This window comes from Mesocricetus auratus, unplaced genomic scaffold, assembly GCF_017639785.1.
Source record: "Mesocricetus auratus isolate SY011 unplaced genomic scaffold, BCM_Maur_2.0 Super-Scaffold_100010, whole genome shotgun sequence".
Classification (NCBI taxonomy): domain Eukaryota; kingdom Metazoa; phylum Chordata; class Mammalia; order Rodentia; family Cricetidae; genus Mesocricetus; species Mesocricetus auratus.
In genome coordinates this window covers 19,268,586-19,296,134 of record NW_024429194.1, presented here as the reverse complement: position 1 = coordinate 19,296,134, position 27,549 = coordinate 19,268,586, and the positions used below count along the sequence as shown (strand labels likewise).

The following is a 27,549-nucleotide window of genomic DNA, read 5'->3' as shown; positions in this document are numbered from 1 at the left end:
TCTGGATGGATGGATGGATGGATGGATGGATGGATGGATGGATGGATGGATGGGAGGATGGATGGATGGGTGGATGGATGGATGGATGGGTGGATGGGTGGATGCATGGATGGATGGGTGGATGGATGGATGGATGGGTGGATGGGTGGATGCATGGATGGATGGGTGGATGGATGGATGGGAGGATGGATGGATGGATGGATGGATGGATGGATGGATGGATGGATGGATGGGAGGATGGATGGATGGATGGATGGATGGATGGATGGATGGATGGGAGGATGGGTGGATGAATGGATGGATGGATGGATGGATGGGAGGATGGATGGATGGATGGGAGGATGGATGGATGGATGGATGGATGGATGGATGGATGGATGGATGGGAGGATGGATGGATGGGAGGATGGGTGGATGGATGGATGGGAGGATGGGTGGATGGATGGATGGATGGATGGATGGGAGGATGGGTGGGTGGATGGATGGATGGATGGATGGGTGGATGGATGGATGGGTGGATGGATGGATGCATGAATGGATAGATGGGTGGATGGATGGGAGGATGGGTGGATGGATGGATGGATGGATGGATGGATGGATGGATGGATGGATGGGAGGATGGATGGGTGGGTGGATATATGGATGGATGGGAGGATGGGTGGATATATGGATGGATGGGAGGATGGGTGGATATATGGATGGATGGATGGATGGATGGATGGATGGATGGATGGATGGGAGGGTGGATATATGGATGGATGGGAGGATGGGTGGATATATGGATGGATGGGAGGATGGGTGGATATATGGATGGATGGATGGATGGATGGATGGATGGATGGATGGATGGATGGATGGGAGGATGGATGGATGGGTGGGTGGATGGATGGATGGATGGATGGGAGTATGGGTGGGTGGGTGGATGGGAGGATGGATGGATGGGAGTATGGGTGGGTGGGTGGATGGGAGGATGGATGGATGGGTGGATGGTTGGACAGATGGACGGATGGATGGATGGATGGATGGATGGATGGATGGATGGATGGATGGGAAGATAGAAGGAAAGAAAGATGGGCAGTATATGGTGGTGGACAGGTGCTTGGCTGGGTGGATGGGTAGGTGGACATACAAATAGAAGAAAGCAAGAAAGAGAGAAAGGAAGCGAGGGAGGGAAGGAGGGACACTGAGGGTGTCTTAGTTACTTTTCTGTTGCTGTGAAGAGACACCATCATATAGAAGAGTTTATTTGGGGCTTATCATTTCAGAGGGTTAGAGTCTATGGCCATCATGGTGGAAATCATGACAGTAGGCAGGTATGAAGACTTGGACTAGAGCAGTAGCTAAGAAGGCAAGAGAGCCAGAGTAACTAGGAATGGCACTAGTCTCTTGTTCATTTGTTTTTTGAGGCAAGGTTTCTCTGTATTGTTTTGGAGGCTGTCCTGGAACTCTGTCTGTAAACCAAGCTGGTCTCAAACTCACAGAGATCTGCCTGCCTCTGCCTCTGCCTCTGCCTCTGCCTCCCAAGTGCTGGGATTAAAGGCATGAGCCACTAACACCTGGCTCCGCACTAGTCTTTTGAAACCTCAAAGCCTACCCCCGTGACACACCTTCTCCAAGGCCACACCTATTAATCCTTCCCAAACAGTTCCACCCACTAGAGACCACGTATTCAAATATATAAGCTTATGGAGGCCATCCTCATTCAAACCACCACAGATGGGTAGTTGGCAGGTGAGTGGAAGGATGGATGAGAGACAGTTAAGTGGTCTCCCAGTCTGGTCCTCCGAGGGCGGAGTCACGCGTGTATTGCAGGTGGATCTGAGCCAAACTTGGAAGAAGGGAATGGAGACAGTGAGCAGACGGATGAGGATGGAGACTTGGATGCAGAGGCCCAGGCCCAGCCTCTCAACAGCAAAGTAAGTTCTCCTCAGACACTGTCTCTGTTCCCAGTTGCCATGCCTCTCGGGCCCATCCTCATGCCTCTCAACTCCCAGCCACTCCATACCTCGGGCACCTGCATTTCTCCCCTAGTCCCAGCCCATACCCACCTGGGAACCTCTGCGGCCTCAGTGGCTCCTCATCCCCAGCATGGGACTCCCTCCATCCTAAGCCCCTTCTTTCTTAAGCTCCTCCCTTCCTGAGCCCCTCCCCTCCTAAACTCCTCCATCCTAAGCCCCTCCCTTCTCAAGCCCCTCCCTACTGAGATCATCCCTTCTTAAACCCCTCCCTCCTGAGCCCTTCCCTTCTTAAGCCCCTCCCTCATGAGCTCCTCCCTTCTTAAGCCCTTCACTCCTCAGCCCCTCCCTCTTGAGCCCCTCCCTCATGGGAGCCCAAGTGTTCACTTCAGAGATCCAAAACTTCAAGGTACAGATGGACAAATCCCACTGCCAGGCCTGGCCTGACTGTCATCCAGGTGCCGTGACAAATCGTCTGCGGGACAGACCTGTGTCCGCATAGCTCAAGCGCTCTGCCTGGAAGTAGCTCTTGCACCTTTCAGGGTGGGGCTTGTCTTTATACTTGGCTGTTTCTCTTCTTGTTTATCTTTTAAGTTATTTAAAGACAGGCCAGGCCAGGTTTGGGGATGGGATGCCAGTGGTGAGTCACAGGAGGAAGTGGGCTGGAGAGTAGGAGTTTGACCTTGAACCCTTTGAAGGTGACAGGGCTGTAGAATCAGATCTGAGAACTGTTCCAAGGACACTTGGTCATCTTTTGCAAAAAAATCCAAGTCACACCATTTGCTGAGCATACAGCCCAGCCAGTGTCTAGAACACTCTACAATAAAAGGTACACATAAAAGATCAGAGTAATTGTATTGAGGGGTGGTGGCAGTTGTAAAGAAATGCTCATATATCTAAAAAATGGAGTGTTCACCTTCCTCCACCCCATAGTCAGTGAGCTACATATCCTAAAGTCCCAGGATGCCTTGTGTGTGGGGTGCCTTCAGGGCTGCAGCAATCCCGACCCTAGGAACACCTGTCAGGCCAAGAACTCACGTTTCTTATAGCTAGGATCCTGGGTACAGTGTCACTTCTAATGGGATAGACACTGTGGGCTCCAGGGCCCCCTTTGACCTCAGGGCTCCTTTGGGCCAGTTTCTAGCTAGAGGTGGGTACCCTCAGGGGTGTGGGGCTGGGGTTTGACCAGTCTTGCTTGTCTTACCCCCGAGAAGAAAAAGCGCCTGCTCTCCTTCAGTGATGCGGACTTTGAGGAAGACTCAGAACACTCTTCACAGCCTTGCAGCCATACCCTTGGCCTGTCCTCCATCCCCGAGTCCACACACAGCTTACAGGTCAGTGCACTCTGGGATCTACCTATCCCCCCATCTTAGGAACCAGAGCTGAGGGGCAGGTGCTTGGGCCTAGGTTGGGGTTGCACTTGGGGACATAGTGTCACATAGCCAGGTGGAGATGATTGGAGACAGAATGTGGGGACATAGGATTCAGAAACTTCCCATCCTGCAAAGGCCCAGCATTTCAGGACATGGAGCAAACACTTGGAGAGGGTGGGGTAGGTGGGAACTAAGGCCGGGTGGGTGAGTTGGGGGCCGGGATATGAGGATTGGTGCTCAGCCTGGAAATAAGGACTTGGGAGAGCAGAATGTACAATGGCATCCACTAAGGAGTCAGACAAGACCTAGCATTGAGCTACACCTGTGCCTTACCAAGAAAGACATCTTGAACTTCATTGTTCAAACTAGGCTGATCTTGTGAGTAAAAATTACTGCCGTTACTACACTCTGCTCATTAAGCTATGTGACCTTGGTCCTTGGAAATTCTTTGAAATCTTATCAGCTCATTTTGGAAGAAGGCCAGGGTTGATTTTGAGATGAGAGTCCATGCCCAGCATGCATGAAACACACAGATGGGCAATAAAAAAACAGTTGTAAGCATAAGGTCAGTTTTGTTGTGAGCCCACAAGTATCTCTTGGACTCAGACAGTTCTGGACTGAGCTAGGTACAGCTGGGGCTTCTGATCCCCACAAAGAGTGGGGTCCCCAGAAGCCAGTCCCTAAGGGACATTGGGCCATAGGCCCTGCTCCTCCGACTCCCCCTTCCCCCAGAACCCATGCCACTCCACCAGCCAAGGTCAAACTATAGAGATGCTGGGGCAGTGGCTTCCGGGAGCCCACAATACACAGACCCCTTGGGGACAGTGGCACTAAGCAGACCCCTCAGCCTGGAGACAGTCTGCTCAGGAAACCTCACCTCCACCTTTGACCCTCTGACCCATCAGGGACTGCTAAAGCAGACACAGTAACCATGTCCTCTCTCCCAAGAAGGAAGTAAAATCTTCGCAGGAATGTTTTCATGGCTCCAGCCAGAGTGAGGCCTGGGCCCCCAACTACTCAGAAATACTTCTGTCTCCTGGGTGATGCCTGGGCACCGTGTCCTGGGGAACCCTCGTGTCACAGACATGAGGCAGAAGGGCAGGAAATGCTCCTGGCACAGTGTTTGGAAACTGTGCCAGGGCAGATGGCTGTGTAGTGTTCAGGCAGCACCCTTGCAGCAGCCAAAGCTGACGGCTTATGTGTTCAGTCCCTCTCAGGCGAGCCCTGCTCTGAGGACACCGCCTCTCTGGAGCCCAAGGGCCTGGAGGATACTGATGCAGGGGCTTTGGGGTGTCACTCTGGTCCAGAAGAGCAGCCCTATAGCCCCTTGCCCTCCGGAGAGGATGCTCACACTGAGCTGGACCCATCGGGAGCATCCTCCAAGATGCTCCTAGGGACCACGGCTATGCCTGGTGGGTACTCTAGCCAATCAATTTTCAGAGGGGCTCTGAGGGTAGGAGTCCCCAAGAAGTCAGCCCCTCCTCCTAGTTTATATAGACAGACTGGCTAATTCTTTCAGGGCAACTGTCCTTCAGCAAACCTCATAGACCCTTTCCTCCCTGGGCTCTGCGCTTCCCTGTGATATCTAGAACTATCAAGAAAGAAACTAAGCCATCCCCAGTCCATAGCCACTGGCATAGGGTAGGGACATGTCAATGTCCTCAAAACGGTTGTGGTTCCACCAAGTCCAAAGCTACACTGGAAGATCACAGAGGGACCTGTAGCTACTCATCAGGGGACAAAGAGCAAGAGAAGGAACCTGGTTCCATTAGATTCTATCAGACAGTTTAGCCTTCCAAGTGGAATCCCCAAGGATGCCTCTCCCTGTGCCCAAGGGTGCTGCTGTGCCCAGTTCAGCAGTTCAGACACGGATTTAATTAGAGTAAATGAGGTCACAGTCGCACCACGCCTTCCATCACCACCCCTGCAACTGCTTCAGGAAGACCTGTCTGCCCCTGCCTCCTTATTGTTGGTCCTTAGAGACTACAGCTGCATATTCCTTGCAGTGATTGGGTTCCTAGGGATGTAAGTGGGGTTTCGCTTGTTCCCAAAACTATGAGTGAATAAGCCTGTCCAGTCAGTGGTAAGACTTTATATTTCTTCCCATGATCCCATGATGGCACGACCCTGGAGCATGTGGGAGAGGCAAGCCAGGAGCAAAAGACCCAGCAATGCCAAGCAAAGGCCCTTGTATTTGGGAGGTTCTAAGAATGGAACCCAGGCAGGCTGTACCCAAGATCAGGGACATAATATGGTAGGCTGCCGGGTCATATGGCTTCCCAGACCCTCATTGTCCTTGCTAGGAAAAGCAGTGATTTCTATCTCACCTCGAAGTTGTAGGGACTAAATAAGATAGTCACATGTGTTGATGATAAATGGTCCCCAAGTTAACAATGGCAAGTGTGATCTCACAGGGAGTCAGAGTATGGGCTGGGTTTGGGCCATCCTTGGAACAGGGTCTCCCCAGGCTGTGTTGGAGGGACTGCAGTGTCACTCAGGAAGTTTCTGGACAGGATTCACGGTACAGGGTGGGACCCGCTGAGCACCAGGCACAAGCAAGGGGCAAACGTGTTCCCGGGCTCTTGGTCCTTCACTCCATTCAAACCCCTTCTTTGTCCAATGGGATAGATGGTGTCAAAAGCAAGCAGCTCCCCTCACAGTACCTGGCTGATGTGGACACCTCTGATGAAGACAGTCTCCAGGATCCCAGGGCAGCCTCCCAGCATTCCAAGAGGAGGGCCCGGGCTGTGCCCGACTCACAGGTAATGTAATGGGGCTTGAGAGAATTCCACCTCTACGCTTCTCTGAACAGATTTTTTTCCTCTTTCACACCAAGTCACTTTAGAGAAGTTGATGCTTTCAGGACTTTTTGACATGAAATTGTCTGTGTCATAGAGCTTTGTCAATGTATATGCTTTATTGGAGTCGATTTGTATAACATACAGCTGACTAAGTATTTCAGCTCCTCAAAATGTTAAAAGAAAGAAACAAACAATGGAAGGAAGAAAGGAAGGAAGGAAGGAAAGAAGGAAGGAAGGAAGGAAGGAAGGAAGGAAGGAAGGAAGGAAGGAAGGAGAGAAGGAAGGAAGAGTAAAGTGTCATGCATGGTAGCTAATCATATGACTTGTGAGACAGGCATTGAAGGATTTCAAGTTCAAAACCAGCCTAGGCTGCATATCCAGAATCCATCTCTAAGAAGAAATTTAAAATATAGTTACCACCTGGCTCTTCTGTGAAAACACAGAATTACAATTAATTTTTATCATATGGTCACCAAATTGAAAGCAGAGGCCCCAAGAGACAGTCATATAATCTGTGTTAATTTAGACAGAGACTTGTGTCCCCAGTCTTTAAGACAAGAGATAGATTTCCATGTTCAAGCAAGGGTTAGATCCCTCTCAGCCTGCTGCTTCCTTCAGGAGATGGTGATGCTTGCATTTCAAAAGGGCTATGCCTGTTCTGAACCTGAACAGGTCTTATTTAACCTGCTATGAAGGTACACACACCGGAAATGGTTAGTGGAGGGAATTCTGACATGAGAGGCTGGGAGGAATCCAGATTGAACCCAGGACCCCAAGCATGCTATGTGAGCTCCCTACCACTGAGTCACACACAGTCTCAACCCTTGGAATTGTGAGACAGGCACTCTCTTTATAGCTCATGCTGGTCTTAAGTTTGCCATCCTCCTGCCTCAAACTCTCAAGTGCTGGGTTACAGTGTCCCTGCTGCACACAGGTCTTTTATTTTCCACAGGGAAAATGCTCCTCCTCTTCCTCTTCCTCCTCTTCCTCATCTTCTTCTTCCTCCTCCTCTTCTTCCTCCTCCTCCTCTTCCTCCTCCTCCTCCTCCTGTGATGGCCTCCATTGTGGCAAAATAGAAACCATGGTCCCTCATGAGACCCTCTGTGTTGAGAGCTTGTCTGCAAAGTTACCAGTGGCTCTCATCAGAAGATGGAGTTGGCTGTGTTCCTTGTGTGTCTCACTGACCTGGTGGTCCCCACTTCTCCACAGGGCCCCCCCCAGAAAGTCACATTGAGCCCTCTGAGCCAACTGCCCAATCTGTTATTTTGCAGGCCCCTCCCAGGCTCTGACTTCCTCTTAAGCCCCAGTTTCCCAGCCTCCTTAGCGGCGTCCTTTCTTATTCACTCCATGTGGCCTTCACAATGACAGTACTGACGCTGAATGGCTTTTCCTCTTTCCAAGTCCCCACCTGTGCCTCCTGGGCCAGCAGACAAAGGCCATGTGCTGAGCAACCTACTGAGCATCTTGATCCTGGTCACCATAACCAGCACCAAATGGGCCAGGCCACATGAACCCTCAGTCGATGGCTGGCCACCGAGGGCAAGCATGTGCAGAGAACTCACAGACACTTGTGTTGACATTTCCAGCGAGCAGTCTTCCTCCACTCCAAGTCCTCCGTGCTGTGCTAATTACCCACCAACAATGGCAGCTCCCCACCCCTGTGCGTGTCATTTCCCTCTCATAAGGCCAGGCGAGCGGAAAATGAGATAATGCGGGACAGAGAGGCCGCCTGCAAGGACGCAAAGCAAAGAGGAATTGATTTTCCGGGCTCTGTCTGGGAGCTAATAGACTAGCTGACTCAAGAGTCTGGTGATTCAAAGAATTAGGAAGCTGTGCTTGGGGTCACAAGTGACCCAGGACTCTTGCTACCTAATGGCTTTGGTCACCATGTCCAACTTAATGCACCTCTTCCTGTGATGACCAGCCAGGAGAGTGGCAGGAGCTGCCCAGTGACAGACACGGTCACCTCTCTCAGCTGCCTTGGTATCCGGTTGGGTTTCTCATCTCTCCTACAGGGTCATCCCATCCCATTCACCCCCTTTCTGGGTTCCAGTGCCCCTGGTGTCAGAAAGGCCTGGTTTCACAGTTAACCTCCAGGGTCACGTCACAGCCGGACATGGGACTTCAGGAGGAAGAATCTGTGCTGGTGTGAGTTGCATTGAGGTCCTCCACTATAACCAGACCGCTGCTCCTCTCCCTCTGCTGCAGATCTTGGAGTTGAACAAGCGCATGTCAGCTGTGGAGAACCTGCTGGTCCACCTGGAGAATGCGGTACTGCCACCCTCAGCCCAGGTAACACCCTGGGCTATAGCAGATCAGCCCACACAACCCTCCGTTAAGGAAGGTTAAAGTCCCAGCTATAACTCAGGGGAAGTGTCTCAGAGATCTTGCAGCTGGTTGGTTTACAGTACTCGAAGGATGGATATATTAGGTGTCCTACATAGCTCACCCACATGAAGCCATCCATGGCCAATAACAAGGTGATACACAATGGGTAGGTATCACATAAACTGCTGTGAGATGAATCTTCATCCAGATGTAGACACCATGGGTGCTGAAGCTGGACCACCATCCCCAGCTGGCACTACCTCACTAAAGAAACTCATGACTCTCACACCTCTTCCCCATCCCTAAGTCGAGGACAGACCAGGATAAATGTGCAGCATCCCTCTGGCCGTGGTGACATCATTCTTGCCAATGATCCAACTTCACTGAAATCACAATGCCACTCACAGGACCTGTGGCTGAAGTACATCATGTTGGAGAGTAGCTTCAAGCAGCAAAGAAATGGTCACTGTCTGGTGTCCAAAGCCAGACTGAGGCACTCACGTGGGCTTTCTTGGACTATTTTTTTTTTTACCAGCTGGAGCAAATAGATATTCTGGGTCCTTAAAATATCATCTAAGACAAAGAGATAGGACCTGTGCAGGCTGCCTCCTTTGGTCTGAACTCAAGAGGACTCACCTATGAAGGATGATGCCACAGAGTCACCACACACTGTCACCTTCTCTTTCTTGTGTCAGCGACTTGATGTTGGCCTGAGGGAGTTAGTCCCTGCTGCAAAAGTTACATGAAGATATGGAGTGGTACCCTCACTTTGTCCCTGAATTCACAATAACTGGAAAATACGAGGATCCTTGTTGCTGTGGGAGTCCAGGATAGACCCCAGAACCCTATGGGAACTCAGACTCTCTAGACAGTGCTGAGATAACACCATTGTGACACACCCCAGTCTGGCAAAGGGAGAGTGTGGTGAACCAGAGAGCCTTGCCCTCAGCCCTGCGAGCCCCAGCCAAATGCTCAGGGCTGTAGTTTGGATACATGAACATAGGATCAGAACTGACAGTGAATGGAAGGGCTGGGGGGGGAGAGCAGTGGAGGGAGGAGGTGTCCTCCACTTAGGAGCACTTCCCCCAAAGAAAGCTCAGTGTCTTGTCCAAACCCTGCGGTCTGATGGGTCATCCTTACAATGTGTTCTTCCTCCTGACAACATGGGTCAGCTCAGAGAACTTAGGCTAAGTGCAATGAGCTGCTCCCGAGAGCAGACCACGTGGTGCTGTTCAGCCGAGGAGTCCAACAAGGTCAGATTCAGGAAGAAAGGAATTAGGGATGCCTAGGACAGGAAGAAGAATGGGAGTGAGTGTGTCATGGGATGGAGTCTCAGTATAGGGAGAGGGGAGAGTTCCGTGGGGAAGGGCGGTGCTGGGTGCATGATGAAAATCAAAGCTGTGTGCCTTAAAATGGTGAGACAAAACGTTTTGCATGCCCATTTTACCCAGGTGGGCATCTGGGGGGATGAGGAAGCGGGGCAAAGGGTGGGTCTTAAACAGGAATGGGTACTGGAGTCTTCTCAGGCTGGTCCACCTCTCCAAGCTGCCTCTGAGCCCCCGCCCCACCCGGCCCCATCAGGATCCAGCTGTGGAATCATACCCCAGTGCAGACGACACGGAGGAGGAGGCTCTCAGGAGGAGACTAGAAGAGCTGACCAGCAACATCAGTGATCCTGGCACCTCATCAGAGGACGAGACCAAGTCAGGTGGCACTCTCCATGCCATGTCCCCAGAGGTAAGGTCTCACTTACATTCCCAGGAAAAGGGCAGGGACAGTCCCAGGTAGCCATCCAACCTATCATGGAGGGCAGCTAACTAGCTACAGGCTTTGGGGGGCTTGATAAGAGCACACAGGTTACGAGATTGGAGACCAGCCATGGGAACTCAGCAGTGAGGCAGTCCTCTGCCTCATGGATGACCACCGTCACCCTTCTTGTCCCTAGGTGTGCACAGACACAGGGCACATGGAGACACAGGGAAGGAGCCCTCAGGGGCCTGGGAACCCTACACGGACTACAATGAGCACAGATGAGGCACTGTCAGAGATGGAGGACAGAGTGGCCATGACAGCCTCTGAAGTTCAGCAGTCTGAAAGTGAGGTAACCTCACACCCCCCTGGACAGAATTCCCCCACAGATAACAATGTCCTGGTGATGGGACCCAGTCAAAGCTCTGGGAATCCAACAGCCTACCTAAGGGCTCGCAGAGGCCTCCCTGGCAGCCAGGAATGGGCAGAGTGCAAGTTTGGGGGGTTCTTTCCATTTCTCCACTCGCTGCTCAACCTGGGAGTGCAGGCAAGCAATGTGTCAGCCATGAAAAGGTACATGCTGTCACTATCTCCCATCCTATGAGCAGAGCCTAGACACAGGCTGAGGTTAGGACAGCCGGGCTCACAACTGGACTTGGTAGAGGACTTCCCTGGGCTGAGCAGTGACTGCAGAGCTAGGGTCCGGGGAGAGATTCATCAACAGTGCACAGGTCCAGGCCAAGCCAGCATGTACAGGCTTCCCAGGTACAGTTTGGGACTGCAGTGTCCTCCTCCTGGAGACAGTATAGAAAAGAGGTCTGCACCCAGGCTATGGGAACAGGCAGTGTCCCTACCCTCAGCAGCAAGTGGTCACCAGTGCCCAATGAAAGGAGGTGCGAGCCAGCACCTCCCACGTCCAAGGGGCCAGGCAGACCCAGGCCTTCTCTTCAAGGGTCCCCTTCTAAAACATGGCTGACATGAGTGGGGTCACAAAAGGGACAGCTGTGAAGACCTGAGCCCAAGGTCCTGCCCCCGGGGAGCTGAGAGTCTTTGTGGGAGGAGACACAGAAGGGAAAAGTGAAAACAAACAGAATCATTACATCATGAAATAGCTCCGAGGACAATATGGAGGTTTGTCCCAGAGTGCCCAGGGAGGCATGCTTAGAGAAGGTGGCGGGAGGGACACTGAAGAGATTCCAGCGCAGAAGTTTGAGGGCAGTGGTTCTCAGCCAATGGGTCACAACCCCTTGGGGGGGGGGTCACATATCCGATCTCCTGCATATCAGATACTTGCACTATGATTCATAACAGTAGCAAAATTACAGTTGTGAAGTAGCAATGAATTTTATGGTTGGGGGTTAACGCAGCATGAGGGACCGTATTAAAAGGTCACAGCATTAGGAAGGTTGGGAGCCACTGCTGCTCTAGGGGATCAGAGTCCAGGCTGAGAGAGCAGAATGAGCGACCGTGCTGGGGTGGTGTCAAGCTTAGTAAGCTCATGGACCGGCTGTGAAATCCCAAGACCCAAACACAGTGATGGGGAAGTTGGGAGTAGCGTTCCAGAGGATGGTGGATGGAGGAGAGCCCTGGGGACCACAGAGGTAAACTGAGGGGAGTGACTGGTGGTGTGAGTCAGTGGTGCAGCCCACGCTCAGCATGAGTTCAGTTCCTAACTCCACGCTATAAAGAAATGCAGGAGGAGGCAGCTAACTTGGTTTCTGCATCTAGAATGCTTCCTCTGGCTTCTGTGGGAGGGTAACCAAAGAGATGAGAAACTCGGCAGGGGTGTCTCTGGTGGCGGCTGAAGGGCGTGGCCAGGTCAGGATTACTCAGGACACAGCAGGGATGGCTCTGGTGGCAGCAGAAGGGCGTGGCCAGGTCAGGATTACTCAGGACACAGCAGGGATGGCTCTGGTGGCAGCAGAAGGGCGTGGCCAGGTCAGGATTACTCAGGACACAGCAGGGATGGCTCTGGTGGCAGCAGAAGGGCGTGGCCAGGTCAGGATTACTCAGGACACAGCAGGGATGGCTCTGGTGGCAGCAGAAGGGCGTGGCCAGGTCAGGATTACTCAAGTCAGATTAGTCCACTCTGATCCACGCCACCCCCACTCCCCCACCCCAGTACACACACCATACTTCCAGATGTTCACAGCCTTCCAGATGTGCCTCCAGAAACGGCACAGCACCCTGAGACATCCTTCAAGACTCTTAGAACCGGGGAGGAAGAGAGAAAGACCCCAGGGCAAGGTTATAGTTGTGCCTCTGACCTCTATGATCTGAGATTGGACGCTGAGTGACATCTGTCTGTCTACCTCCCTTTTCTAGGTCTCAGACATCGAGTCCAGGATTGCAGCTCTGAGGGCAGCAGGACTCACAGTGAAACCCTCAGGAAAACCCCGGAGAAAGTCAAACATCCCAGTGAGTCGGGCGGAAGTGTGGAGCACCAAGTCCGTGTCCCCGGGACTTCCTCAGTAGCCTACAGTGCCCCACGAGGGCCTCTGGGTAACCCAGGAGTAAAAGCCCTAATTTTTTTGATGCTGCCAATCATGTTTCCCACAGCCAGTTGGTGAGCTGGACCCATATAGGAGTTTTGTAATCATTCATTACTTTGAAACTGAAAACAAACAAAAAACTCAAAAACCTCCTTATAGTCTGGGAAGATGGGAGACCCACAAAGTGCCTGACACACAAGCATGATGGCCTGAGTTCAGTCCCCAGAACTCAGGAGAGGGAACCAGGCATGGTGGTGCTGGTGCACACTTGTAATCCCAGGGCTGGGAACATAGACCAGAAGACCCTGGGACTCACTGGTCAGACGCCCAAGCCTGGGGCGTAAAAGACCCTACCTCCAAAAAAATAAGAATACTGGTGGATAGCATCTGAGGAGCGGCACCCGAGGTTTTTCTCTCGGTCCCACATGTAGGGGCAGCACGGTCACACAAAGCTCCCTAAGGGCGATCCCAGCCTGTGGGTGGTCAAGCCTCATCTGGTGACAGAGGACTTCATTAAATTGCCAGTTGGAGATGGGAGAACCGAGCACCCTTCCCCAAGCCCAATCACGGGTTTCAGATAGAGAGAGCGCCATGCTGGGGCTATCAGGGTAGAAAAACAAAGAATGACCTGCAGTGCCCCTAGGGAAGGTTAGTGATGAAATGCTTACCAGCCAATGTGGCGTTTCAGATAAACAAACAAACAAATAAACAAACAAGTGGCTTTCCTACGTAAGTATCTATCCCCCATGGGACCGCAAGTCCATACTATGGCAGGAAACTGCCTGTTGGTATCTAAAATAGAAAGCTAACTGGGAAGTGTATTTAATTTGCTCAGTCCACAGCCTCGCTTTGTAATTTTCCCTTCATCACAGCTTCAAACTACTGGCACCCAGCCATGGCCTAGGGGGAATTCTGTTCCCCCAGACAATAGCCCTATGCTGCCATTAAAGGTAGTTCTAACTAAATCTCTATCATTCTAATAAAACTGAAGATTCAAAGGCTAGGGTGAAAACCTGAGAGCTCAGACAGTTAGAGTAGCAATGTTCTCTCTTTGCCATCATCCCAGAAGCCACTCCCTTCCATACCAGGTGCCAACTAGAACAACCATGCTAAGCCCCTCCCTGCTACTTCCTGTCAACCAGCTGCTTACCCCACCTCTTTGGGCACAGGTTAATTTTATTCAACTAAGGCAAATGAAACACATCTTTACAGACTTACAAATGCAGCATGGACAAATGTAACAAATATTCCTCAACATCGTCTAGAGCCCCAGGTGGTAACAGGGTGGGGCGTAGCGTCGTGCTCTGTCCCAGCATGCTTCACCGCTATCTACAGGGACCACTGCCCTGCACTGTGCCGGCCTTGCTTGACTCCCGCGCTGGGTGACATGGTACAAGATGATAACACATATTTCTTCCTCGGCCTCCAGATCTTTCTTCCCCGGGTTACCGAGAAACTTGACAGGATCCCAAAGGACCCCTCTGCAGACCCCAAGGACCAAGCCAAGGTGCCCGAGGTACTCTCCACCACCGCCTTCCAAGGCAACTCCCTCAGAGGAACAAGTGCAGGGGAGCGTGTGGAGAGTGACCCAACAGCTCAGCAATGCCTGGAGGGTCCTCAGACTGGCAGGGGTGTGGTGGGAGACTAGGATAGCACCTAATGGGGAAATCCCAGAGATCCCAGCAAGATGCAGAGGTGGGGGCATGGGTGGGAGGGGCTCCCATCAAGCACACCTAGGTTCCCTGGCTCAGTTCTTTAAGCATCTCTGGGGACAAGGATGTCACGACACCCCACTTATCCTACTCAGGGGCTGGAGCTTTTATCCCTCTGTAGTTATCAGTCTTGGGCAAGGGTCTTTCTAGAGCCACATGTGTTTCTGAACACTTCTGCCACCCAGCACTGGCATGGCAACCTGTGCCCTGTCCTGTGTCTGAGAGGCACGGTTGCCGGTTGTTGGGAGTGAAAACACATGGGAGCCACTGTATGGGAAAACGGTCCAAGGATAAGAACAGCACAGGGGAGATACTCTGCTGGGGTGTGGGTGAAGGAGATGCCTGAGAGGAGAAAGTTCCATGTGTCTAGGGGATATTAGGAACACGATTGGGGTGCTGTCTCCAAGCCTGCTCCAGGTCCTGCTTACCCTGGCCCAGGTACCCACTGAGTGTCGTAGGGCAAGTCCAGCCACTTGTCAGCTTGTCAGTTCCGAGTGCTGTTGGTTTCTGTCCAGTCTTTTCCTGCCTTACAGAACCTGGTTGGGTGGACGGTGACACCCTGTGATAGTGGCACATGAGCCCCACTCAGGGAGGTGGGTGCCTGGCCAAGGCCAAATGTGTGGGGTCATAGCTGGGCCCTGGGTCCAGACACACTGGAGCTTCCCAGACAGTGGGGAATGTTTCTGCGGCAAGTGGGCTGGCTGTCTGCTGCCTCCACTCCTGAAAAGGTCAGACAGAAAACGAATGTCTTAGCGTATCGTAGAGAGGTGGTCACGTGGAAAGAAGGGAGGGGGAGCAACAGCCACTGGGAGCACAATCCACGGTTGTGAGTTGATGTGTTACAAAGGAAGAGAGTGGTGTTCACGGAGGATGAGTTCTAGCATACCGCAGTAAGCAACAGCACTGTGATTCGAACCCAGGTCCCTACCCTTTCCAACCCGCCACCCAAAGCAGGCAGTGCCTGGCTGCTCTTCCACACAGGCAATGGTGCATAATTTAAAGATAGTATGCATTAGTCCCATATTAAGAGTCTGAGTATTTGTCAGAGAACAGAAAACAGGTGAACTTGGTAACTAAAACCAGAATTTTTAAAAGCCCAAAATGAGTTCGAATTACACTTCAGGAATGCCCAGGGATGTTCTCTTCCTCCTAGGCGGCGGCCGTGTCCTATCTCCTGAGGGGGAAGAATTCTCCCAGCAGTCAAGGTAAGAGCCACTGCTCCACTCCCTGCTTGGTTGTTACTGAGAAATGAGCTCAGGGGAGGAGGGCAGCCAGCCAGGCTCTGCACACTCCTCCCCAGCCTATGGGACCCACCCTGGGCCCTGTCTCTGCAGAACACCCAAAAAGGCCCCTGTGCCACCCCAGGGCCACGTGTGGTGTCCTGGGTGGCTTTGAGCTAGTGCAAGCAATGCTGGTAGTACTAGCGTTTCCATGGTTTCAGTATAAGCGGTCCCTGCAGAAAGCAGGGACCATGAGGCAGTTAGAAGACCCTGAAGTCTCCCTGTGATGGCGACATCAGCTTTGTCCTGGGCACACGGAAGTGCCCCAGTTACTTCTATCACTGTGAACATTCTTGCTGAGAAACTCAAAGGGATGATGATTTATTCTGGCTTGCGGATTCAGAGAGTCGAGTCTGTGCCTCCCCCATGCGCTCGGGTAGCACACTGGTGGGAGTGTATGGCGAAGGAGGGTCCTTTCCTCCTGTCAGGTGGGAAGCAGAGCCAGAAAGAGAATCCTCTTTGCATCCACGGAGATCCCAGCACACATCCGGTTCCCCTGAAGATCATTGCTGGTACCCCAGGCCCTCAGAGTCAGGGTTAACTTAAAATAAGGAGCTACTGTTGAAATCTGGGGACTTCTGGAGTGCCATGGTTTAATCTTAAAGGGCAGCTGCTGCCAACCTCCAAACACAGAAGTGTGTGCAGCAAGAAGACGGGGGGGGGGGGGGGGGTGCCCCAAGTCCTCTTTGTGACTGGTTTCAAGTCCCGCCAAGAGGCTGCTCACACTCAGCCCAAAGCCAGAGCATCCCCCTGCCAGGCCATTGCAGGCCGAGTGTCCCTTTCCTATTCTTTTCTAACCATCTCAGTGCTAGCTTGTGGCCAAGGTGGCTCATCACTGGGCTTCCAGGGCCAGCATAGCACCATGGCAGGTCTTCAGGGCTCAATCCATAGGGCTCCAGAGCCAACTGAATCCTCCACTCGGTGCTGTACATTCCAGAGACGGAATGTACGTTTAGAATGCACCCTCCTGGGAATGGAATAATATCGCAGCTGTGTGTCTATAAGTCAGCTCTCAAAAAACAAATGGAAGGAGAGAGGAAAGCAGGGAGGAGGGAGGGAGGGAGAAAGGGAGGAAAGAGAGAAGGGGGAAGGAAAGAGAAGGAAAGAAAAGAAAGGGAAGGGGAGGAGAAGGAAGGAGACTGGAGGAAAGAGAAGAGGAAGGGAGGGGAGGGGAGGCACAGTCCGATGTGTAGCACATCATTGACTATGGGTCTAGAGAGATCATCAGGACTCTGGAGTACTATCAGTCAACCCCACGTCCCTAAGTCAAGAGACTCCCACCTGAGCCCTGCAGGTGTAGGTTTTCATCCACCCCCTCACCTAAACACAAGCCGTTGGTCAAGGCTGGAGGCCAAGGCCCTCAACTCTGCAGTCACAGGCCTAAAAGAGTTCTACTCTGAGGATCGGTGTCCCAGCACCTCTCAGGTCCCTTGTCCTGTCACAAAATGACATAGTAGAAGACACATGTGCCCCTGACCCAAGTGTCCTAAGTCCCTGTTATTCTTCCAGGGCCACAGAGAAAAGGGACACAGCTCCAGGCAGAGACCTGGAAGCTTTGGCCCTGCCTCCTGGCCACTGGCCCCACCCCTTTCCTACTAGCCCTGCCTCCTTTCTTGGCAAGCCTGCCTCTTAAAAGAGGCAGAAGCATTCTGGATGGAAATCACACAACCACTGAGTACTCCTTGCAAAGTGTGTCACAGGGTGAGGGTGAAGCTTCTCAACAGAGCGCATGTCCAGGTCGATGGTGCTGTCCAGTGTCTGAGGTAGATAAGAACTCATTTGGATCCTTTGGATGATTAAGTCCTCCCCTCTATTTTCCCAAAGGCATAGACGGTGGTTCTTTTGACCGGAAATCAGTGTACCGTGGCTCACTGACACAGAGGAACCCTAACGGGAGGAGAGGAACAGCCAGACACATCTTCGCGGTAATGTCTCCTCTCCTCGTGTGACCTGTCAGCTTTATGTTTTTATTCCAAGTCGAGAGTGAAAGATTGGTGGGAGGCGGGTGTAACCATCAATCTGCAAAGGGAGAACAGAAAACATTTATTTAAAGTGCCCTGGGTACAGTAAGGAGAGAATGGCCGAGTCACTAAGCACAGGGGGCAGGCTCAGGTCTGGAAAGGGGCCAATCCAGAAGCTACAAGGCTGCTCTCCAGGGAGCCCTCAGGCCAGGCAGGGCCAGAGGGTGGACCCTGAAGACCTTCATTTGACCCCTGAGGCCTTCAGTTCATCAACATAAGCACTGGGCACAAGGACAACTGAACTGCCTAGGCCTCTGCCTGGACCAGGAGCATGCCCAGTGGCTCCGCTCAGACGTGACACTGCGACCTGTCAGACAACAAGATTGTGGCCGTTTTAGTGGAGATACTCATGGTGATGGTGACAAGTGCCCTTAATCAGGGCCTAAACACACCTTGTTTTAGTCCAATGTTCATTACTGCAATGAGACATTAGACAGGCAGGCTACTTTCAGAGAAAACAGGCTTACCTGACTCGGGGTTCTGCAGAGTTCAAGGACATAATGCCCGCATCACCTCTTAGCAGAGGCTCGTAATGGTGGGAACATCAGTGAGGAGAGATGGTTTCACCAGACAGGAGAGTGAGAACCATTCAGGAGTCACAGGGGCCAGAAGCAGACTTTAAAAAGTGTCTGTGTGAGTATGTGCCAGCATGTGCCATGTATGTGGGCACCAGCAGAAAGGCCATTGGATCTCCTGGAGCTGGGGTTGTGAGCCTCCAGGATGTGGGTGCTGAGAGTCAAACTGGAGTCCTCTGGAAGAGCAGGAAGCACTCTTAACCACTGAGTCATCTCCCTACCCCCATGCTTTAGTGAGAATGCACTGGACCCCAAGAGAATGTCTTTAATCCTTCCCAAGGTCCCCAATGACCTACAGAGCTCCTGCTAAGCCCCACCCATCAAGGTCCAGTACCACACCAGTACCAAATCTCCAATATATGAACCTCAAGGGACACACTACATCCAAGCTATGCCAATCCTTGTCCCTCACCTCTCCCTACCCCCATTTTACCAACACAGCCCAATATTCATTTCAGCTTACTTCTAGTTTCAAGGGTGAGAAGAGACCTTCCTGGCTAATTCTTCAAGCTTTGGCCAAGAAGACTGAGCTACAAATTTACCGTTTTCTTTAAAAGTTGCCTTGGGCTGCAAGTGGCAGGGTGTCTGTTCAGCATGCACAAGATCTGGAGTTGGTCACCCATGTCACAGAGAAAGCAGTGGTTCTCTTGGAATGGTCTAAGTATTTTTTCAAAATGTATTTCCGAATCTACTTACTATCTAGACTAAATATTAACAGCTAGGGAAAGGTATTTCATTACACAACATCAGAGTGGCACAAGCCATTGTCCTCTGCATGTGGCCCCCACAACAGCCTTCTGCACAGGTCATAAGTCATGTTCATAGTTCATGACAACACTGTCGCTCTGTATCATGGAATCTCCTCCAAGGACAAGTCTCCATGTACCATTCAGCTCTTTACTGTCACTTAGAATTTAATGTGTGCTCATCAAGCAAGTCTTAACTGAATTCTACACCCAGCACCAATACTAATCAAGCTTACGTAGGCCTCACACAACGGGAGGGGTGTATCCCTCAAGCACACAGCTAGCCCTTCTGTCACTAAGTAGGTGCTTTCCTGAGCCCTTTCCAGAAGAGACTATCTCTGTGTCCTGGGAATCTCTGCTCACACTGTCCCCTGTGTTCTGTGAACTCATGTACAGAATGGGACTGAGTAAGATAATCCAGGACATCTATTAATTCCCTTCTTCATCTCTGGCAGAGCTGCAGCCTGGGGCAGAAACCATAGTGAGCAGAGGCCACTGCCAGGCAAGCTTGTGCCCAGGCTCCAGAAAGAGATGGAACCCACCACACCCTGTAACTCATCTTCCCCAGGAGACAGAATGAAGTCAGTACCCCAATCCGTCCTCTCAGTGTATAGGCTCTACTGGGGGGCTCACACTAACCATGACCTCTCATGGTCATGAACTCCATGTGTAAAGGTCAGAGTGTCACAAGGTAGAGACGCAGAAAGAGAAAGACATTCGTGAAGTTGGAACTGGCCTTTGCTGGAGTCTGCATGCCCATGGCAGCGAGTGTTAGGGCGGGGATGCCCTATACTCCACACTGAGGCCAGTAATGGGTCTGCCTGAGCCTTATAGCTGGAGGTGGTCATCCCTCAAGGAGAACTGAGGACAACAAAAGGCATGCCTGCCAATTAAATCCTAACCATCTGTAGGCTTTCAAATGGAGCTCCCTGCCTTTGAAAGCTCTGGGTTTTCAAACGGACACAGTGGATAGGAAAACAGAGATACAGAGAAGTTAAGCAAAACAAAACAACAAAAACAAAAAAAAACAAGGAAGCCAGGCATGGAGGTGCACTCCTTTAATCCCAGCACTTGGAGGCAGAGGCAGGTGGATCTCTGTGAGCTCAAGGCCAGCCTGATCTATACATAATGAGTTCCAGGACATCCAGGGCTGTGTCAAGAGACCCTGTCTCAGAACACACACACAAAAGCAGCCAACGCTAGTGCAATGCAAACACAAGCAACTGAGTAGTGTGTACACATATGAACACACAGAACCAGGGGCTTGCCTGTGTACCTGTGTACAGTGTGTACATTCGAATGCCTGAGATTGAGTCTATAAGTATTCACACCTACATGTGTTTTTCCTCATATACACCTATGTCTATGTCTATCTCTGTACCCATGTGCCATGTACATGCTGGCATGTGTTCTGTGCATGCTCACATGGGCGTCAGTATACATCCCTGTGTGTGTGTGTGTGTCTGTGTGTACAGCACATGTCTCTCTGAATACACACAGATATATCTATGTGCATGTTCTGCTATGTATATCTGTGCATGCCAACATGTGTGCATGCATGTGTACATACATAATCTAAGTCTGTGTCTATATCTGCCCCTGTGTGAACACCTGCATATGTGTATGTTTCTCTGTTACATCTGTATCTGTCACATAATTGTGAGTATATTTTTACATCTGCATGTACACTTTGCACATGAACCCATGTGCACACCTAAATGAATGTGTGTTTGTGCTCTGCAGAAACCTGTGATGGCCCAGCAGCCCTGAAAGAGAAGGCTCATGGCACAGAAGAGTACCACAGAGCACCCGCCTGACCCCGCCACATGGCCTCGCATCCCCATGGGCTCTGTGCTCCTTCTCTCGACTACTCGTAGTCGCCATCCCGGTGAAAAATAGGAACTTCCTGTGTGGATCCACCTTTGAGATGTCAGTTTCTCAGACTTCCGGCTGTCAACAGGCCACTGACCAGAGCCAAGGCGCCTGCCAGCCTCTGACCCGGGAGATACAAAAGGATGTGATTTTTTCCTCTCAAGACGATGCTCTCTATCCGGGGAACACCCAGATACCCTTTCTCTATGATCCCTTAACCCATCTCTTGGCTTTGTTGGGCCACGTTCACAGACGTAGTGGAAAGAGATGGTCCAGTGGAGGCCCTGGGCTTGTTCACACTCCTGACTGCGAGGGAGGGAGAGGGGCAGATACAAGAGCGTCTGTGGGATGATGGGAGAGTGCGCATTACAGACAGTGAACAAGGAGGGCTAGATTCCTCACCCACCTCATAGACCTTGTTCTTCAAGTTTCCTTGTGGGTCACAGACAGGAGCCATAACGCTGACTGTCCAACCCCACCCCAGAGTTTCCACCACCGTAACCACCAACCGCAGTGCCACACTGAGGCCAAGTCTCTAACACAGGCTTTTGGGGTACACTACATAGAGATCTCACTTTCCTAGACACCACATGCTTTAAACACAGGCTTCTAGCTCACATAAATGACGGCTTTGGGATTTATCAAGAGTTCAGGTTTTCCAAAGCCAAGTGCATCAGAGACGACAGTCTTGCTCATGGCTGCATAGTCTGCTCTTCACAGCCTTCCCATCACTGTGGGAGGCAGTCTCCTACTGCCAGGGCTACCTCTTCCCCATCGGCTTGTGTCATGTTCCAGAAGTCCAGAGAACACACAGGCCAAAACCACAAACATCCTAGTGTACCCTGAGAATGGACTTCAGGAAGAAACTTCTCACTGCCTCAGAGACATCTCAGGAGTCTCACATTTGCTTCCTGCGTCCTTCTAGCAAAGGACTGCAAAATAAGCCAGCCACGGCCACAGGAAATGAGCCCTCCTGAGTTTCAGAGGACAAAAGTCCAATCAAGGTGTCCATGGAATTTGCAGTTCTAAGGTGCAAGTGTCTCTTCCTCCTCCTGGGACTGAAGCCATCCCAGGACACCTTGACTTCAGTCCCCAGCCTCATCTTCATGTCCCCGTGCCTTGTACGATTCTGAACGGCTGTCCTCTTGTCAGGACACCGTTTGCTGCATGCAGGGCGGCCTTTACCGAAGATGGCCACAGCAGTCAATGCACTTGCAAAGACCCTCTTTCCTGATGATGCTCCAGATGGGTGTGAACTGGGCAGATACAGAGTTCAGAGACCTCAAAACTCTGCAGTGTTCCCCAAGCACTGGGGTCCGCATGGCTCTGATGAAAGCCAGAGGAAGACCAGGAGGTGGGGCGCTGGCCAGGGAGTCCTGCTCAAATGGGCGGGCTTACGGCAAGGAGCAGAAATCCATGTGCAACCGTGGGGAAAGGCACAGAGTTTTCTCCTGCAACCCAAGGGCACAAGCGGTCCAGGTTCGGGGAGTAGGAGGCTGGGGCACACCCTCACAGCCTCTCCCCGCACCTCTGCTCTGCATTTTGTCTGTAACTTTTCAGAATTCTAGCTGATGTCCCATGGTCTCTTTGGCTACAGCTCTGTGATTACCCCAGTCTGGCAGCCACAGCTCACCATCCCAGACCATATGGGACAGTCACTTAGGGCCACGCACACCCTCCGTGTTGGCCACCTAGAGCAGGCCTGTGTCGGGCGAGAACTCCCTCTGCTGTGCCCAAAGCTGGTTCAAGAGTCCTTGCTTGGTTCTCCTGTCCCAGGATCCATGGCCCATTAATAAGATGTGGGGAAAGCTCCCTGACACCTCTCTGGGGTCAAACCCTCCATGCAACCCACTCCAGCTCTGAGGTACCCAGGCCAGGCCTGCAGCTGGGGTTCTGTGAGGCCCTGCAAGAACACAGGCCATACCTTACCTGCACTTTGCCACCTGCCTTTAGAACATCTCCAGGCACCCAAAGCACCCCTCAATTCTGCAGACCCTTTGCCTGGCACCATCAAGTGTGGGGTGAGGAGGAGACTGGGCTGAGACCGCCCTGCCTGTTGACTCCCATTTGGAACCTCAAAGGGACAACGTGTCCCTGCTACACTTTGATAACTTTGATAAAGCTACTTTGCTAAAAAGGACCCATGATCCTAGACACACGAGAGAGAGAGAGAGAGAGAGAGAGAGAGAGAGAGAGAGAGAGAGAGAGAGAGAGAGAGAGAGAGAGAGAGAGGAGAGAGAGAGAGAGACCCAGACCCACAAAGATGTTCAGGACACTCATTCCCATTCCCAAGGTGTCACAGCAGTCCCCTTGGGTCCTAGAACTAAGCACACATCCAGGGAAATCTCCCACAAGACCCACATACCCCACCATGACTGTTCTCACCAAGGTAGGAGGCCTGGCTATCACCATTGCTAATGCCTGAGCTATCCACAGATGGACCCAAAGCACCAAGCAAACATTTAACGCTCCCTGTGACCCTAATCTTCAGTCTATGCCATCCTCCTCCTGGAGCTCCTTACCATACCCACCTCCTACCAGATCTCCCAAGGAGTTCACCAGCCAGAGCCCGACTCCAAGGAAGAGGCAGCCATGCCTGGAGAACACGGATGTTGGATCGAGTAAGCCCCCGAAGGGTGAAGTGGCAGCCTGAAGCTTTTCCTACAAGTCTGGTGGTGGCCGGGAAATGATGATCCCAGGGAATCTACTGCTTTGTCTCTTCTCATGCATAGTTCCTTCAAGAATGTTCTATTGATAGTTCATGTAATCTGTAACTCTTGACGTGGTGGTGACGGGTCCAAGTTAAAGGACAGAATCTTAGAGGATCATTTGCGGCAGCATATACCCACAGGTATTTTAACAACTCCAGGCTGTGATGGTAAGAAAAACGAGGCTCCGCACCTGTGAACAGGGAACTCACCAGAAGGCAACATCCGAAGTGAAAACACTGGCCTGTTCACATATCTGGGCTCTTTTCTCTATTTTGAAGTGCGCTAATTTTCTTTCTCATTGCTTGTAAATTGCCTTTACCGCAAAATAAACTTGCTTTTTAGAAGGTTTGTTTTGTATGTGTGGGGGTGGGGTGTGTACACATTTCTGTGGGGGCCAGAGATCAAAGCCAGGTGTCTTCCTCAAGCATCTCTCCACTTTCTTTCTTTCTTTTTTTTCTTTTTTTGAGTCACAGAACCTGGACATTTTCAGTTTGGCTAAGCTGACTGGCCAATGAGCTTTGAGGCTCTTCCGTCCAGGCTCTGTCTACCTCAGCGCTGAGATTACAGATAGAACCCTGCCGCATGCCACCTTTAAACTTTCTTTATCACAGAAGTAGCCTTCTCTGTTTTGTTTTCAGTTTTTTGTTTTGTTTTATCGGGACAGGCTGGTCTTGAACTCAGACCCATCCTCCTGCTTCACTTTCCTGAGTGCTGGGATTACAGTTGTATACCACAACACCAGGCTTCTCTTTGTTTCATAAGAAAATAAAATAAAATGAACTTGGCATGTTCTAAGTCATAGACTCAGAATGGAATAGATGAAATGTGTCTAAAGACCCCTGTGTTCATAAGCTAGCTGAGGGGACAGCCAGTGTAGGAGGCACCCACCTGGGTGTGAGGGGCCTTCCTGGCCACCATTCCAGGAAGTCTCGGCTCAGGTGAGGCAGGAAAAGAGAAGAACATTCAGAACACGGCATATTTGAGTTTGATGGCCGCCTCCCATTGAGAGGACGGGTAGATACGTAAGTGTGGAGTCTGCCCAAAGGCGAGCATGAAGAGGGGAGGTTAATGTGTTTTAAAGCCACTTGGCCCAAATGAAATTATATAATTCAGGAAGGAACAAATCACACCGCTGATGAGAATGAGAGGTTTTTTTTTTTTTTAAGGTAAAAAGAAAGGAAAGACGCAGTGTCTTGATGAGGGAGGAGTCGCAGTTGGGGACTGCGGGCTATACGCAAAGACGCCATCTCAAGGAGGGGCCCGGGGGTGTCCGTTGCCTCCTTGTTGGCTTATAAAAGGTGAGCAGCCAGGCAGGCCTCACCTCACACCCGGGCAGCCTTGTCGCCACACTCAGGGGACAGCAGGTGAGTAGCTCAGCAGTTCTAGAAGGGTGGGTGTTGCTGTGTCCGCCAGCTCCTCCGCAAGGCTATTCTCTGTCGGGGTTACTGGGAAGCCAGGTGTAGGCACTGAGCAGAGAGAGCTACCCATGGTCTGTGGTCCAGGACCACACACCCTCCTGGGGACTCTGACACTCAAGGGCTGTCCATGGTGGAGGGCAGGTGAAGGTGTCCCTCAGTGGGACACCTGTCACCTTCTCAAGCAGAGCCCAGAGGGCACACTGGGCAGACGGGTCTGCAATGCTCTAGAGATCGGGTTCCTGGGGCTCAGGAACCAGGGTCAACTAGCACCCATCACCTAGCCTGAGTGGATGAGGTCTTTATAGCGATTTGTGACGGCACCACCGTTACCTCTAATTGGGGCTCCCATGAACTGTGTGGGACACCCCAGCAGTGCTGTGAAGAGGAGGGAGGGGCATTTTAAACTCTGGTGGACGGCTCTTTCTGCATGGTCAGTGAGGGGCTGGCAAGTCAAGGCCAGCTAAAGGGTCTTCAGATGAAGCCTGGAGCATCTTCTAATGGAGTCTGAAACAGCAGGGGTGGGGACAGAGGAGCACTCCAGCGAGTACACCTTCACATACACCGCAGCAGCCCTCTACTCTGTCACTCCAAAGGGTTCCGTGAGGAGAGGCAGGCACCACAGACTCGTTCTGGAACCTCAGCAAGCTAGGTCTGAAGTCCTGGGTTGTTGTGGGGACTGTGGGGTGTGCACTCCCTGGGGATGGAGGATGCTAAGTGTCTTCCGTTGCCTGCCTGGTTCTCAGGGTCAGGAGATCCTGGGTCAAGTGCAGAGAAGGACCAGGCAGTGAGGTCCCAACCCCTAACTACCTCTCAGGTTGAGCAAATTATTCCCCATCTCTGCTGCTCCCAGGCCTTCCCATAAACCTACTCCCCAACAAGACCTGGGGGCCTACCTCCCGGTTCATCACACAGATGGACAGACAGGCCAAGAATGTCCCATGACAGCCACCCGAGCACAGCTCTCACACACCTCTCCTGAGAAGTGTAGCTATGTGCACCAAACACACGCATTTGTATACCTTATATGCACATGCATGTACCAATCACATGTGCATCCGCATACACAACCTAGGGTCCCAGCTTTGTGCATACAATGCTCTCCTCCATGTCTACCCTCAGGCTATACCATCCTCTGTGCGATCCCATCTCCAGGAAGTCAGAAGCATGGCAACTCTGAGGGCGTGGCTCCTGTGCTTGCTGCTGTTAGCCTTGGTCCTCCCAGGAGCTTCCAGCCGAGCCCACCAGCACTCCATGGAGACACGAAGTAAGTGCCTGGCTTATGGTGGGCAGCCTCTCTCGACCTCCCCTCCATACCCTCCCGAGATGCCCTGAGTGCCCAGCACCTGAATGGGACTTGACCGTCTCTGAAGCCAAAGCTACCTTGCCACGTGCTCAGTCTGGAGGTTGATCTCTTGGTAATGAGATCCCGTTAAATGGGCCTCTCCCCAGAATGGTCCTGTCCCCCTACCCATCCTCACCATGCCCCTACCCATCTTGTCTGGGTCCCGTAAGAACCTGGCAGGGAGTGGAGGTGGGGTGCAGAGGGACAGGAAGGGGATATTGCTCCTGGTATAGATCTAAATTAATTTTCCAAAGCCACACCACTGCGCAGATACGCCCTGGCCAGTCTCGTCAGGTCGGGAGCCACCAGGGCCTGGTGGCCAGGTTTCCATCAGCTTAGGGGTTCCATGTGGAGGACACTGCACCTGTGTGTTGTGTGTCCCATGTTCTGCCCTGACTCTTTCTTCTCCAGCCCCTGACATCAATCCAGCCTGGTATGCAGGCCGTGGGATCAGACCTGTGGGCCGCTTCGGCAGGAGGAGGGCAGCCCTGAGGGATGCCACCGTACCTGGTCTGCGGTGCCGGCTAAGCTGCCTCATGCTGGATGGAGGTGCCAAGTCCTCCCAGCATGGATGACAGCCCAGCTCATGAAGACAGTGATGCTGGGCCCAACACCCTCCCTGTCCCTCCGGAGCCTCCCCCACCCTCCCATGTCTCTGTGTTTCCTTCAATCTAATAAAAGTGCTGGCCTTGTTTGCCGTACACCTGTAGCTGTGTGATAACGAAGATGTTTGTCTTTCCTCTTGGGGGATGGGTTAACCAGGAAAGAAGCTCAGAGCTCAGCAGCCTCTTTGGAAAGAAGAGGCTCCGGCCTGTCCCCAAAACAGCTGAGACCTCCTCCTTACCAGGCCCTGCAGAGCTTGACCTGGGCCCTTAATAACCTGCATGGAGGGAAGGAAGCGAACATTGACGTCAGTGTTCCTGTAAATTCTTGTCTCCCCCCCCCAAAGCCACACCACTGCCCAGGAACGGGTGCCCCTTCATCGGTCATTTGCTTCCACAAGCTCCCACCCAAGGTACCCTGAATGCTTAATCATCTTGAACACTGCATGAAGCCAGGGGCCGCACTACAGTATGTTAGATACTCTGCACAATGTCCCTGTAGTGCCACATGTCCTTCTCTCAACATTTTCTCAGACTAACATTTAGAGCTATTTTGGATTTGCTGCAAAAATT

General features: G+C 51.9%; 2 protein-coding genes across 3 annotated transcripts in view; both read left to right on the top strand.

Annotated features, from left to right (window-relative positions):
* The window catches only part of Mlph (melanophilin), a 36,075-nt gene extending 12,117 nt beyond the window's left edge, over nucleotides 1-23,958 (top strand). The window contains exons 4-15 of one of the 2 annotated variants that reach the window (XM_021234181.2): nucleotides 1,812-1,915; nucleotides 3,169-3,288; nucleotides 4,535-4,739; nucleotides 5,956-6,089; nucleotides 8,337-8,420; nucleotides 10,038-10,193; nucleotides 10,402-10,557; nucleotides 12,531-12,623; nucleotides 14,127-14,213; nucleotides 15,563-15,614; nucleotides 17,514-17,614; nucleotides 20,775-23,958. In XM_021234181.2, coding sequence (XP_021089840.1) covers nucleotides 1,812-1,915; nucleotides 3,169-3,288; nucleotides 4,535-4,739; nucleotides 5,956-6,089; nucleotides 8,337-8,420; nucleotides 10,038-10,193; nucleotides 10,402-10,557; nucleotides 12,531-12,623; nucleotides 14,127-14,213; nucleotides 15,563-15,614; nucleotides 17,514-17,614; nucleotides 20,775-20,801 — 1,319 coding nt within the window. In that variant the 3' untranslated portion in view covers nucleotides 20,802-23,958. Of the gene's footprint in view, nucleotides 1-1,811; nucleotides 1,916-3,165; nucleotides 3,289-4,534; nucleotides 4,740-5,955; nucleotides 6,090-8,336; nucleotides 8,421-10,037; nucleotides 10,194-10,401; nucleotides 10,558-12,530; nucleotides 12,624-14,126; nucleotides 14,214-15,562; nucleotides 15,615-17,513; nucleotides 17,615-20,774 lie in introns of both variants that reach the window. The other variant, XM_021234180.2, reaches the window with a different exon arrangement.
* Nucleotides 23,959-26,074: 2,116 nt separating this feature from the next.
* On the top strand, nucleotides 26,075-27,083 carry Prlh (prolactin releasing hormone). The gene is made up of 2 exons (XM_021234159.2): nucleotides 26,075-26,296; nucleotides 26,786-27,083. The coding sequence occupies exons 1-2, from the start codon at nucleotides 26,080-26,082 to the stop codon at nucleotides 26,947-26,949; spliced, it is 381 nt and encodes a 126-aa protein (XP_021089818.2). The 5' UTR covers nucleotides 26,075-26,079; the 3' UTR covers nucleotides 26,950-27,083.
* The last annotated feature ends 466 nt before the right edge of the window (nucleotides 27,084-27,549 follow it).